Here is a 15,175-nt window from a genome sequence, read left to right as displayed (position 1 = left end):
TATGTGGGATAGTAGTTGGATCTGACTAAGATAGAAGAAAATTTATATTGTCACTATCGTTTTACATTTTATGTGTTTCTCCTCAGGTCCAGAGTACGTCATGGATGCCTCATCAACAATATGTTATGCAACCTGCAGTAAGTACTCTACCATTCACCTGCAGTAGTTGCCCATGTCTCCCCATTGGGGCCCGCCCATAGCGGAAAATCTATGGCCCGCTTCTGGATTTAGTCACAGTTGTTGAAAGGTTTTAGTTGAAACTTTATTTCACAATCGTGCTGAAAATAGTTTACAGCATGAAGTTTTTTTAATTTAGAGCAATACAAATGATCAGAAAAATACATCCTGTCTGGAAAAACATTTAAGCCACACTCTTTCTCTGTTGCGGGTCAAATGTTAAACCAACTAAATTGCATACATACCATTACAGGACCACATGAAAACTTATGATAGCTAAATGATTACACCACTTTTGTCCTGCAGTTACTATACACAGCTCTATAAAAGCATATAATCCCATTCTGATAACCATATGTTTCCATCTTTCCTAAGTATACAAACACATTTTTTTTTTTTGGTCAGGAGTTTATAGGTGTTGAATGTGCCAGGAAGCGATTCAGCATCATTTACCAGACCACAACACAATACAGACAGACTGTTGCTCTGGGTTACCATCCCAGACAGCAGACAGGAAAAAAATTTATATTAATTAGATTTAGTTCCCCAAAAACAGTCTGCCACAGTACAGCTGAGGTAGTCACATTGCATCCAACAGTATTCGGTCATCATGGTTGAAGAGTACAGAAGATTTGTTTTCTAATAGCCCAAAATATGTTGTTATATATGATATGATGTTTCACTTTTTTATTGCATATCAGACAACAAAAACAAATGTTTCAAGAATGTTTCTAGAAACTAAAATAGCAATTCACGAATCACTTTTTAGATCCATGCTGTCTGTAAGTATTGTTTGGAATGTATCCCAGGTTTTCCTCCTTAATGTTGTAGCAACAAAGAGCATTAGTAGTTTAGTAAATTGTTGTAAGCTTGAGCTTTAATTGATCCTAGCACCATGAGTGTTCTCATTTGGTTGCTTTGTGGAGTTAAATCAGTCTGCCAGAAGCTTTAATGTTTGCTTGAGGCTTTTTGCAGCCCCTGGAGCACATTCCGTGTACATTGTTCTTCATTGCTCATGAAGGGCTCATGTATTTGATTCTTGTGAAACAGTTTCAAAATTGACTTCTTACTTAAAGTCTGCTAAAGGACAGTGCCCTGCAGTACAACACAGAGAGCACTTGAGTATTTCATACAGTAGAGTAAAACATATTGATGTAAAAGTGTGCCATACTGCTGTGAAGTACATTATAGCACAGTACATAATAAGCATGTAAATCTTGTATATTGTTATTGAAGCAGGATGTTATTTTCTCTTTGGAAAATAAATTGCCACCCTGCGGGTAACGCAAGTTTTTTTTTTCTAAACTTAGCTCTAATGAATCACACAGCCACATAATTTAATTTCATACAAATGCAGGTGAAAACACCTTAACTGTTAGGATTTATGAGCCAGGATGTTTGAGAAATATCTTGCTGTTCCAGGTTATGTCACACACTGTATCGTTGCCAAATATCAACCTGAAATCCTTATAATGATACTAAAAGTCTGAAAAATTATTATGTATATGTGTTAGTATTCAATAATATAGAGTAATTGCATCTCCAGAGTTAACCAAGAGGGCAAATTTTCATCTGGTACAAATGTTAGTAGGAACCCTAAAAATAAAATTGCCCAATGCTTTTTATGAGCGCTTACTGTTTGTACTGTCATTGAAAACGATGTTTGCCTCAAGCAACCGATGAAAGTTTCCATAGAACTATTAACTCAGAAAAGACAACCTGCTTGTAAGTCTCTGTTACTGAACAAATTGGGAAACACTGGACTCCACAGCTGATGGTCCGGCACCCACTCACTGGAGGAGTGCTCAACCAGCCGCGTGGCTCCCCGCTGTGGCCATTTACCACTCAGTCCTACCCATCTCACTTCCACTCCCGCTGTGGGACAGTGAACATGTAATCTGGTCGCAGCAGGCCACCAGCCAGGCAGACACACACACACCACACCCAGCTGCAGCTGCCCTCCAAGCCACTCAGTTTGCCTTTCAGCCACACAACCTCCTGCCTTTCCTACGAGTATCTTAACTCACCCAGCCTTCTCTTCCCTGCTGCAGCTTGCTACCTTTGCAGTCAGGGCTGCACTTTCCTGGTGACACTTGTTTCACACAGGATTAAAGCTAGCTCACTAACAAGCTAACTGTTTTTGCTGCTGGTGCTGAGTCTGCCTGTTGAGAGTGTAAAAATGTCATGGGTGGTAGATAATAATACAAGGTGAATCACAAGAATGAGATTTCTAATAGTGTAACTGCTCAGCATGTGCAATGTCGTCTGTTGTGTGCAAGTGTGTATGTGTTTGCTTCTAGATACAAGTGCACATAGGTATGACTGTATTTGTCCATGCATCTAGATGCACCAATGCGTGTGTTTATTTACATGTGCGTACCATTTTCTTCATGATCTGGGATCTTCACAGACTCTCTAGTCATGTGTTATGCTTTACCTGTCAGCACACAAACAGGACATGCACAACCTCATCATCTATGTTTGTGTAACTGCTCATGTTTGCCTGATACGTGTTTGTATGCACTGTATGTGTTATGTAGTGCCATATGTGTCGTCCATACTGGTTATTCCCAACCAGCCCGTACGGCAGCCTGACGGCCATCCATCTTCCAGCCTTATGTCATGAGGCCTCTTGGAGGAATTGGCAGTAGCCACTAACCAATAGCCGCATTGTACTGTAGTGTACAACTCATCATGCCTTCATGCCAGCAGTAGCCATGTGTCCATATCTGTCCCCATGGCCCCATCGTCCCCATTGTGTTCCAATGGCTCTCTCTGTCACCAAATGGCTGGTAGGTGCTAACCCCAGCTGTCACCACCGTCAGTGGATAGCTACCAATCTGTCTCCCTTTATGACCCATGCTTATATCCACTACCAGCTACATACACAGCAGACTGCCCCTTGCACACACACAGCTTGCCACCAGCTCAGTGAATCACATCAAATTGGCTCAGGGGCCTACTCAAAGCATTAAAAACCAATTGATTGTGGTGCAGTTTGGCGGCCCCCACCACGTGTCGCATGTTAAACAAATGGAGCGTTGTGCAATGGTGCTCCTTGTGTCCAGGCAATATGGAGGCTGCCATGCATGGAAGGGAAAGGGGTCACAGCTAGCCAGTCGGACTGTGTAGAACAGAACAGACTTTGTGTAATTGTATACTTGTATTGTAATTATTATACAGTAACAAGAAAACTGGATTCACAAAGGAATAGACTAGCTGTCAAACTTTAATTAAACTAGAAAACATATACACAAGAGTACAAATAAAAAGAGTAAAACGCATCAGTTAGTCCACCGGTAAATTAACAGTATATTAAATTGAATTTCATATTAGCAACACAGTAGCTATGAGCAACAGAGTGTTGAACCTCTATGAGGTTGACAAAAAAAGAGTAAAGCACATAGCAGTTTGCCCAATAGCAATTAGGCCTATAATTACATAAAATGCCTATTAGCAACACATTAGCCCCACACACTTAATTGCTAGCATGGTTAGCGGTAAACAGATGACAGTAAAACTGAACAAATGAACAATTATTAAGCAGCTATAATTAAAGTTTATCTATAGATAATGCTTCAGCCAGGGAAACGACGTCAGCAATATCTGTTTGCTGATCACCTATCAGACAAAATGCTAGATGTAAATGTCAAATGAGCTGTAAATGCAGGTGACAGAAGGAAAAATGTAATATTCTCTGCTAAGGTACATGACTGACTGTTAGTTTGGATATTCCGGTGAAAGCCACAGTTGTGCTTTTAATGCTTATTTGTTATCTGTACTTTCTACGTGAGCCTAAAAGAATCACTCATCCCCTATTAACTCCTGCTATGAAAACAATCTGTCTGGGGGAGGATCTTCCAGTGCTCACTAAGAAATTATTTCCTCTTAAGAGTAGTAGCTCTCACTAGGAAGCGTTGTTTTTTCCCCACCAAGTCCTGCCCCCTACTCTGCCTCTGATTGGGTAATCCTAACCCCCTCTTAACCTTGACCTTAACTTACTTTAACTAATGGAGGCAATGAATACTAACCAATCAGAGGCAGAGTTGTTGAAAATCTGGTGGGGGGAAAAAAATGCCACTAGGACAAATTGTTAAATAAAAAAACGTGTTAATTAGCTGCTGCTGGTGCTGTGTTCCTTCACTGATTTGTTTACTTATTTTGACGTTTCTCTTTATTTCAGCCTTTGTAAACTTAAACTCCATTAGAAGATGGTATTAAATAATAATTTGTTGGAAATAATAGATATGATAGATATGTGTGATGTGTTGAAGTTGAGAACAACTTGACTGAGAGTTTGCTTATTGCACAGTAAACAGAGAGCATTGTTGCATGTAACGCTTTGGCAGAGGTGTTTTTATCTGACTAGATTAAGTTTGACAAGTCCATCCATACGAAACTGGACTTCAGTCCGCAGAGGAGCCAGCACCTTGTTAGCAATAAAATTGAGAGAGTGAGGAGAGAACAATTCTTAAAATTTATTTATCCTCTATTAATGGGAATGTTTTGCAGTCAGCATGGAACGATAGAAAGTGACTGTTTTTTAAAGTGGACAGCTAAATGAGGTTGCAGCTTGTTCTCCCAGGCGTTGTTGTTCTTTCTTTTTTCCTCTGTTTATCACTACTCTTCCCTTTCTCTGTGTCTCTCATACTGTCTCTTAGATCTTCTAATGCTGTGCTCTGTTTGGCAGTTAGGCGTGGGATGTCAGAACACCATGACCACTTTCTTTTTCTGCTCTGTTCTTTCTTTCGTCAGTGCTACACAAGTCAGCAGACCTTATAGAGGGGGAGAAAACTGAAGAACTAAAGGCCCCAAAAGACAAATACACACATGCAGCTCACACACAGATGTGCAACTGCCTGAACACTATATTTTTTTAGTGCACGTCCTTAATGGTAAATCTCACTTACGTGCAGATCATCAATCACGCACATAGACACTCATATTCAATTTATGCTGCCAAGGAGTGCCGGAGTAGCTGCAATGCCAGCCAAGCGCAGCATTGCTGTCTTTCCCCATGACTTATCCATCCTCTTTTTTCTTTTTTCTCACTGTGAACTGTATGTGTTTCGAGTGTGTGTTTGCCGGAGTGCATTGGCCCTTACATACTGGAGGTGATTTATTGAATTCCTCTCCGTTGCACCCAAGCCAGTTCTTCCTTGCTTCATCTTTGAATAGACGCTTGCTGGGCCTCTTAGAATTGAACCATAACTATCTGCCCTCATCGGATGGAGGTGAATCGGTGCACTGTGTGATACCCATCTCCCCGGGCTGACATGAAAAACGCTTCGCGGATTCAGAAGGGGAACATTATGTTGGTTTCATGGATTTGACTGGCGAGGCAGAATTTGAGACGGGGCTACGCTTGTCCTTGGGTTGCTCTCGCTGCTCTTTCCCCTCCCCTCTCTATCTTTTTATCCCTCTCTCACTCCCTCTCTATGCATCTCCCTCTCACTACTCCCTGTTTTTATGCCTCTCTTTCTCTATCTGTCTCTCTCTTCTCTAGTGCCCTTTCAGAGCACAACTGCAGCTACTGTGCTGGTGCCAGCTAAAAACTGTCTGTTCAGGGTTAAAGTTTCATTCATATAAGAGAGATATTGTTGCAGTGCCACAGGATGACTGACAGAGAGATTGAACAGCTGCATTTTCCCTACAAGCTTTTGGATATTACCAAGAAAGTGTTTGCAGTAGTAGCAAAAATACTTTTTGAGAAAAAGCTGATATGCTTTGGTGCACAGGCTTTATTAGCTCACTGTGTTTTTTAATTGGATTTCTAATCTTTTTTGCTTTTGTAAATATTCGGGAGAGATCCTTGTGTGTGAAATGATCCATTTGTCTATAAAAGGCAGTCAAAGAATGGTTGGTGGAGAGGAAAAGACCTCCCATGAAGACATGACAAATACTGTTACATGCTTCATCTAGCACCCTTATCCTCTGTCACACACGCACGCACACACACACACACACAATACAAATCCATCGAAATATCTTGTCCTCCTCAATGAGGACATGTTAGTGGTTCCTCTTAGATAATAGCCTCATTACTGTGAGCATTTTATAAATAATCATAATAGTGTAGCATGGCTAGATTAGTTATGAATTGTAATAAATTTATGAGAATTAATACCCAATTATGAATTTTAATATTTATAAAATCAAAATTTTTCCTCGTTTCAGGGCACCACCGGAGTTGTTATAATCCTAGAGTCTCCAGACCTCTAGGTAGCTTTTAATTATTATACAATTATTACTAGTGATCAGTTAGTTAATAATCGCTCAATTATCTTAAATCAGTCAGTCAGTCTCATATCTAAAGGGTCAATTCTCTTGGCAGGGACGTAGAAATGGGCAACACACACAGTTCTTGATTATATTACAGTGAATTTATTCTCTAACTAATGCGATATAAAAGGGTGGTTAAATACAGGGAAAATAAACAATTGCTGAACAATGAGAAATGGAGGTTCGATTGTGGGAAGCATTTGACTCATACGGCATAGTCTAATGAAAGTAAGCTATGAGTTTAGGAGTTAAAAGGAAATATTTACGGGACATCTCTGACCACAGAATGTTGTTAGGTCTTACGGCTTGTCGGCCTGCTTTGGCTTGTTGCACGGGTCCCACGCTAGCTGCCCGATCCTGGCTTTTTGCTAGGGATTCTCCGGGGTTCTCCGTGTCTGACTGAAGAAAACGCCGTCCTCCGTCTGGCAATTCGGCTGTTTTCAGGTTTCCTTCGTGGCCGCTGGCGAGACCACGTGGCTTGGTCTGACCTCGGTGAAGTTGGCTCGACGAAAAAGCTTAAAAATGGAACTTGGTCGTTCCTGAATTAGTCCAGGGTAACTTAACGGACTGATAACTTTAACAAAACAAAAGAAAGAAAGAAAATAAAACAAACTGAGGGGCAGATCGATTTCGCGGCACTTCGCGTGTGTAGCTTCAAGCGAACAAAGGGCTGGCTGAACTCTTAGGGCGTTGCCTGGCGAGGCACGCCGGATGCGTGCCGAGGCATCCAGAGGGCAGAGCGAGCCGAGAGAGAGGAGAGACGTCGCGTGTTGCTCTTTTGACGCCTGGGGCGTGGTTCCCCAGAGGGCGTTTCAGGTTTCCCAAGGGACTGCCTTTCTAAACTTAATGTCTAAAAGAAAAGAAATCTATTTGCGCGTATTATAATCAAATATTTTCCACAATCGAACCTCAATAGTCAAACAGTTGTACCATACTAAGTTAAGCATTTGGTAACAGGAAGCAATTGTCACATTATTGGTCAGGATATTTATACATTTAACGGCATTTCCAACGATGGTATGTAATACTTATTTCGTCCACTTGGGAGAGCTCAGGTTACATGAGGAAAGCTTAGATTAATCCAAGATCATCTCTCCTTAGGAACCGGGGAATTTAGTTATTCATCCTTAAATTCAAGCTGGCGATTAAGAGTATAGTAAAACATTTCTTTTCATTTCATTTCATTTCTATCATCATTTCTAAAGGAATTTTTTTTAGGAAAGTATTATGAACAAGCATTGATTCCATTAGATGAGGGAGTGTCTTGCTGAAAATAAAAACACTGCAAAGTAACTTATTTAGATTCTTTTCAGCACTAATATCAGCAACAGATAGCAACAACATGGTAACAAAGCTACTCAAATAGAGGCAAACGTAATCAAGTAACTAAGATTTAATTTAATGCTTTGAGTCTTTGGAGATTGCAGTCTTTGGTTATTTAAAGTTCGGCTTCCTGGGTTATGACACACTTGGGTGAGACAAGGGGTATCCCTTTGATGGGGTAATGAAACACAGAGCAAGGTGCTGTGTGGGGGGTGCAGTTTTGATAGGCTGTTCAGGGAAATGCTAATCGCTGGTTCGTGTCCCTTTTGTCAGTTTAACAGTCAGTCACTGCGTTATCAGCTTCGGAATCAAAAAGGTGCCAGTTTTATGGTCGGGCTAGCACTTAGAGAAAGCAACTTTCACCCCCCCTTCCGTTGGGGTCTCCCCAGCAGTCCGTTGAAAGTTGATCTTTAACACCCCCTGCTCCTCTGTGGGAGAGAAAAAGGAATTTGGAGTAGCTCCAACTTTATTCCATATAAAATGCACAAATCCACAACCGTTGTTTCACTACAATAGGGATGAAATTGATAGTTTGGATCTGTCTGTCACTCGCAGACACAAATATTTATTCCTGCACAACAGCATTGACATGATCAATCTCAATCATAGCCAGTTAGTCACATATGTCCTCGCGTTCTAGCTGGTGTAATTTTGATTTCAGTGGTAACACAGTTTGTTTTAATTCAATCTGCCTCCTCTGAGATATTGCACATGATTGACAGATCAAATAATCAATAAGTGGAAGGAGATTGATCCATTATCCCTCTTGTTTTCATTTCACTGTGGAGGACAAATAGATACACAGTAGATAAACATCTTTGCCAGAGGTGAGAAATCCTTCATCGGTGTTTGGCTCCACATGTTAATAGGTAGGTAGGTAGGTTTATTGTCATAATACAACAAGTTGTAGAGTGAAATTGAATTGAGTTCTGTTAAATAATCAGTTAAATCTGTTAAATACATTGTAATTGAAAATGTGTAATTGTAATGTATTGTAATACACTGGTAATCTGTGAAAATACATTGTTGTGGTCCCTCGGCTGCTTAATTTTCACAAGAACAATCCCCTTTTCCCTCTAGGTTCTTGCCATGTTTGCAGATAAGCTTCTCAAAACACTTAAAAAAATGAGATTTCAAATTTAAACATGTTGACAAAGGACCATGATAAGTAGCTACCTGCATGAATGTAAACTTGTGAGCTTCATGCATTGCTATCCATCAGTGTGCACTATTATATCTCTGCTACTTCAGTTGGATAAAATGAGCAGTTCACCTTCCTGGCTTAGTCTATGACACGCTGTGTCTTGTAGACAGACTGTGTTGGTAATAGTAGGGCAGCCCTGGCAGTCTGTTAGCCCCAAGGAGGGATTCATGCTGCGGATTAGAGTCAAAGACCCAGGATGCTGCCTCCCTTTTTTGGGCTTACCCAAATAGAAAGGTGCCCGAGGGCATCTGGAAACTGCGGTCACAGTCGAGGTAGGTAGGGCAACGTTAGGGGTGGCTATTGTAAACCTTAATAGAGCACAAACACAGAACAAGATAAACAAGAGCACACATACATACATTCAGATCATGCATGAACATAAAAATACAGATGATATACAAAAAATTACACTCATAACATTCCATAACCAGTAACTTTTATGGTTTCTGTGTATACTGTTTCAGTGTCTAGAGTATGTGCCCTTCAGGTGGGCCACCCTACAATATTAGGGGTCCCTGGCATTCTGTACTGTATATAGTTACCAGTCAATCATCAGCAGATGTTCACCAGGCTTTCCAGACCAATAACGACTAAGTGAACAAGCTTAGTCTGCGTGTGTGTTTCACTGGAGAAATGTCTATGCAGTACTAAAGCTAGCAAAATTACTCAAACCCTATTCCGTGCAAGCCATCAGCACCTCAGCAGTGTGTGTGTGTTACATTTACCCCAATACAAAACACATTAACGTACACACACCAGCAACAGTATCCAAACCACAAAATCTCATGTGGAGAAACCAACTGTCAAATACAGCAAGGAATGTTTGAGTCAAGCGTGGGTCCTCTTTCATGTGGACGACACAAGTGATGCTTTGTTTGAGTGGAAGACTCAGGAATACAGCCTCTGTCGTTGTATGATGTTCTTGAGGCTTTTAATGTCTTTTTTTCCCCAACTTTTACATTTCACTTGTCAAAAAGCACACTCACTTTAGCTTTTAGATTTTTGATTAGATTTTATGTACAATGTCTTAACATTACAGGACGCTAGTTTGAAGTGCAACATCAGGGCCTACAAAGTGAGGATCGGTGTGTGAGCTTCTCTTTGTGACCTCAGGCTGTTTTCAGTCAGAGGGAAGGCAATGTCGGTGCCTGAAGGTGGTGATATATCAGCAACAGTGTAGATAGGAAATAATGTTGGATAACCTGCAGCAGCAACAGAGATCAGCAGACGGCTGGCTGTAAGGATGCTCTGATCAGGTTTTTCAGGGCTGATACTGACCGCTGTTTTTAAGTCATCAGAATCAGCTAATCTGATACAGATCTTTTTTTTAGCATTTTATAGGTAGCTTCAGCAGCAGCGTTTACACCTGCTGAGGAAACTTAGAGATTTTAGTGTGAGCAAGGACATTATAACTAGGGTCTACCGGTCACTCATTGAATCCATACTCACTTTTAATATCACAGCCTGGTATAATGCCCTTACTGTTAAGCATAAAATCAAACTTGCACGAATAATAAATCAAGCTAGTAAGATAATAGGCTCCCTCAAACTCCCTTAACAGAACTCCATACCCAGTCAGTATTGAGGAAAGCCACTACAATCACACAGGATCCCACCCACCCACTTAACCAATCCTTTCAGTTAATGCCATCAGGTCGACGCTACAGAGTCCCACTTGCAAGAAAAAACATATATAAAAAATCCTTCATTCCCACAGCCATTACTATATTGAACAATCACATATAGAACATATCACATTTTTGTATTGCACATGTCTGTACAAATAATGTGGCTAAATTGTCTTCAGTGTATCTCTGTTTTATGTGTGTTTATGTCTTTTGAGCCTGTCAAATTTCTGTCACTTGTGACAGACAATAAAGTTTTCTTATCTTGTCTTATCTTCTACAGAAGACATCCTGTAAAAACATACTGTTTTCCTTATTTGTAAAGTTCCAGGATTTTCTTTTTTCACTCTAAAATGATACAAAATGCTCAACTGCCTGCTTGACAAAGATTTTTTGTAAATAATAGAAAGCAGTTTTACATCTCTTTCAGTCACACAGTTGCGAACAAAAAGGCAATATTTCAAAACTAGATGAAAATCTGTGCCACAAAAAAACCAAATACTCCTTAAGCTTGATACTGGCAACCTAAACATACTTTCTACCTGAGTCTATGTAGGGAATGTAAACCCCTTCATGAGATCCTTAAGCTGTAATGGATCAGGCAGTAAAAACACTAGCAATCTGTGTCACATTTATGTATTTGCCATACCCATTTTACAACTGTTATTTCTGATCAGCAACTCTATAGACCATGTAATGGATATCAGCTGATACCGATCAGCACTCCATCAGTTGGAGTGTTGCTATTTATTTGGAATGAGTGGTCATTAAAAACATTGCTGGCTGTAAGAGTTTTTACACTATTTCTTATTTACTGTACATTGTCTCTGGTCGCTGAGTGTATATCAATGTATTTAACAACCAAGGGGCTGGCTCCTGGCTCCTGTCTAGAGGGGGATCGATACCATCTTAAGCACAGACACACATACACACACACCCCAAAACATGTACATACATTGAGGAGATCTGTAAACATCATCTCATACATTTGTAGCAGCTATGTCTGTAGCATCCATCATCTTGCGCGCTCTCTCTCTCTCTCTCTCTCTCTCTCTCTCTCTCTCTCTCACAGAGGACAAATCAAAAACATATCTTGTCTATTTGTGTCAGTCTCTTTCTCATTTTCCTTCCTCTCTAGTCTGTCTGTGGACAGACACACAACACAACATACACACACACACACACACACACACACACTAAAACCGCCTCTCTCATAGACACTCAGTCTCACAAACACAGAAAATCGAAATCACAAATCGGCTTAACTCTCCCTGACACGTCTGTGAATTAAGCCTTTCCGTTGCTCTCCCTTTCCCATTATAAAGGCATTGTCAGAAGCTGAATCAGTAACAGGTAGCCCACAGCTCCCGCTGTTTCCCTCTCGCTTCTCTGTTTCCTCTCTTCCTCCCTCAGCCTTTCTCTTAAATTTTCTCCACTTCCGCTCCGTCTTTTCTGGCTCCCTTCTCATGACCTCCATCAGCTCTCTCCGTAATCAACCCTCCTGTCCTCGCTCAGTCTTTCTGCTGGTCTCCTCATTTCCCCTCTCCTTTTCTTTTTTCGTCTGGTTAAATAGAACTAAGTACTAGGTATTTTCAATTTTTGCTATTTTAAACATTTACATTTCTGAGAAATATATTATCCTTTTTAATCCACTACATTTGCTTGACAGCTAAAGACACTAGTTACTTTACAAAGTTCTGATTCTCCACACAGAACAGATAACATATGCTCAGTTTATATACATGTTACAATTACTTTATAATTGGGGTATCACTTAGGTCAAGGATCTGCATTGGATTGCACCATCCACTCGTAAAACCGTTGCCAATTTTGTATGTTGGCCATCCTATGTTTTTAGTATTGACTAGTTAGTTTCAAACTAGTGATTTACTAAACCAGGTTGCATCACTGAAACTTAAGAAAGGTCTTTGTTACAATAGTAAAGATTTCAGTCATGTGTAAATTGTTTTTTGGTAAACATCTGTAGTGCTGTCCCATCAAAAGAAAAGTCACCACCTATGCAAACAGAAAGTCAGTGTAGCATCGAGGTGTAAAATTGTTAAAACCTGATAAAAATAATAGTTTTAGTGGGGGCGATGATATATATTTAAGTTTCTAATCTTTCAGATAATTTATCAGATCTAGCAAGCTAACGTAAGATTAGTAACTGTTCATTTAGCTATATAACAGTTACACCTGAGTAATTCTGCAGGTTTTTCTTTCAGGTTTCATATAGCCCTGATCTTCACCAGTAAAATAGGGCAGTTGTATACAGTCTGAGAGGCTTCAGAGCAGTCGCTCTGATTGAAGGGGCAAGTTCTCTCCATCCCTAGTCGCAATTACACCCTTGAGTTTGTGTGGTTCAACCTTTTTTAATTTAGTGATGCCTAAATCTCCCCTTAGCAAACACTTACAACGTTATAACAAGGGTATGTTTGAACTTACAAAGAGCTGATGCAATTGGAATACTTCACCATTGATCCCAGCAATCTACCCAGTGTCTTTCTTTTTGTGCTGAGGTGAAACTCCGGGAAGGATCCCATAGAGCTTATCGAGTGGGAGAGGGAGGACAGAGAGTGTTAGCTGACTGTGTTGTGAATGCAGGGAGTAGACAAGCAGAGCGATTCTGACAGGCCGTGTCTGCACAGTTTGTTCTCCAATAGGCCCACACAGAGTCGCCAATGGAGTGCGCACTAGCACACGCACACTTGCAAACATAATTTATTAGAATTGCACGCTCACATTCACACACAGACAGTGTCCTCTCATTCTCACTCGTGCACAAATGCTGTTACACACAGTGTGTTGCATGCTTACCTACAAACACATATATGCACTTCTAGTACAGACACACACAAAGTGAATAGAGAGGCGAGCAGAGGAAAAGGGCTTGGTTTTGAAAGTGTTCCTCCAGAGGCTTCAGTACTAGGGAAATGGAGCTATCATGACAAGGGATGAAAGAGCAACAATGGTTTCATCACTTTCCCTCATGTTTCCACTGCACCGTGGAAAAGAAGCTTCTAGCGCTCTCATCCGCCCGTTAGGGAAAACATGCCGTGCATTATACCAAGAGGGTAGGCAAGAGAGTAAGTGAGAGACGGGGATGGAGGGATGGAGAGGAAGCATCCTCTCTCAGCAATCAATGAACCTCACAAACCCATATTGTTAAAACATCAGCAGCAGATATTGATGCTTTTGATGGACCTAAGACAATAGTGTGTATTGATCTTGAAAATGTCCCTGTGTTCTGTTGCTGTTTGTTGAAGCTGACCCTTTTACCTTCATCCTCTCTGGCAGCATGTCATGTCAGTCCTGTCTGGGCGCCACCCTTCTCTCCTTCTCTGTTTTTATTGCTTTTATGTTTTTGTTGATTCTATCTCTTACTCAGCTTTTCTCTTTCCTGTCATCCTTCTCTCTCTCTTCTTTCTCCTTTCTAACCGCAACTTCCTGCCTTACCTCCTTTTATCCCTTACCACCACAACCCCAAGTGTCCCTCCTCCACCACTCCCTGCCCTCTAGTTTATACATCCTTATATATGCCTCCTTTTCCTTGCAAAATCAGTAAAATAAGAAGTAAAATAATATGCACAATCTCCTTCCATCTCACCTTCTCCTTGTCTTGTCTCTTGCTTCACCAGGGTGCAGTGATCACGCCAGCTATGGACCACACTATGTCCATGCAGCCTGCCAGCATGATGGGCCCTATCACCCAGCAGATGAACCATCTGTCCCTGGGCACTACAGGAAGTGTGAGTTCTCTTTAGAGCACCACGCACATTACACAAACACCCAAACACAAGTCTGTCTAATGCAGATATACTCATCGAGGCTGTCTTCAGTTATTGCTGTGCGATCACCTCAGTAAACTTTATGAGCATTGGTGGACTTTTTCCTCTGGGTTTTTCTTTTTACGCTACATACAAGCTGCTCTGTCTGAGACCATAAGTAGACACAGCTGTCCACGTACAGTACACACACAGTGATATGGCACTAAAGGATTGTGCTCTTTTTAGTGATGAAAAATGGTTTTATTTAATATTGATAATCAGGTCTCTGTCAGTGAAACTAGAATACAGCAATAAAGCATTTCTGAATCTTTTGTAAAATATCATTAATATGGAAAGCACACTAACCAGTTTCATCATAATGTGTTATTTAATTGATTTACTAAGGTAAACAAATGCAGGATGTAGTACTGTATGTGTATGTAACAGTTTCAGATTTTGGGGTGTCAATAAACCCGACGAAATTGTGTCCCCTATTTTTGAAACCAAACCTGTGCCCTTAAGAATAATGAATGCTCAAACACTACAAATCCATTCATAGAAAAGAGCACTTTCAATGTATTTCTGGCTAGCTGTTTTGGTGAGAAAGAAAATGGCAGGTGCCCATTACACAGCAGGTTTGGGTGAGGAGGACCGAGAACATTGTTCATTTATTTAAAAAACAAAGTACACATTGTGCAAAAGATGGATTTTACATTTCCTTTCAAGAAAGCCCAACCTTCTTAGGCTGTCGCCACATGTGCTCTGCCATGGAGCTGCCATATCATTTGTTTTACACT

The 15,175-nt window shown here is 40.7% G+C and overlaps 1 protein-coding gene across 11 annotated transcripts in view; it reads left to right on the top strand.

The window, feature by feature from the left end:
• The window catches only part of rbms3 (RNA binding motif, single stranded interacting protein), a 305,125-nt gene that overhangs the window by 273,657 nt on the left and 16,293 nt on the right, over positions 1 to 15,175 (top strand). For all 11 annotated transcript variants that reach the window (XM_038725792.1, XM_038725790.1, XM_038725794.1 and 8 more), the window contains 2 exons: positions 87 to 137; positions 14,250 to 14,360. In XM_038725792.1, the coding sequence (XP_038581720.1) occupies positions 87 to 137; positions 14,250 to 14,360 (162 nt within the window). The remainder of the gene's footprint in view (positions 1 to 86; positions 138 to 14,249; positions 14,361 to 15,175) is intronic.

The sequence above is a fragment of the Micropterus salmoides genome, unplaced genomic scaffold (genome assembly GCF_014851395.1).
Source record: "Micropterus salmoides isolate LMB-PRFRI ecotype aquatic unplaced genomic scaffold, ASM1485139v1 Ms_hic_scaffold_17, whole genome shotgun sequence".
In the NCBI taxonomy this organism is placed as follows: domain Eukaryota; kingdom Metazoa; phylum Chordata; class Actinopteri; order Centrarchiformes; family Centrarchidae; genus Micropterus; species Micropterus salmoides.
Note: the sequence above shows the minus strand (reverse complement) of the source record. Positions and strands in the feature narration are given on the sequence as shown.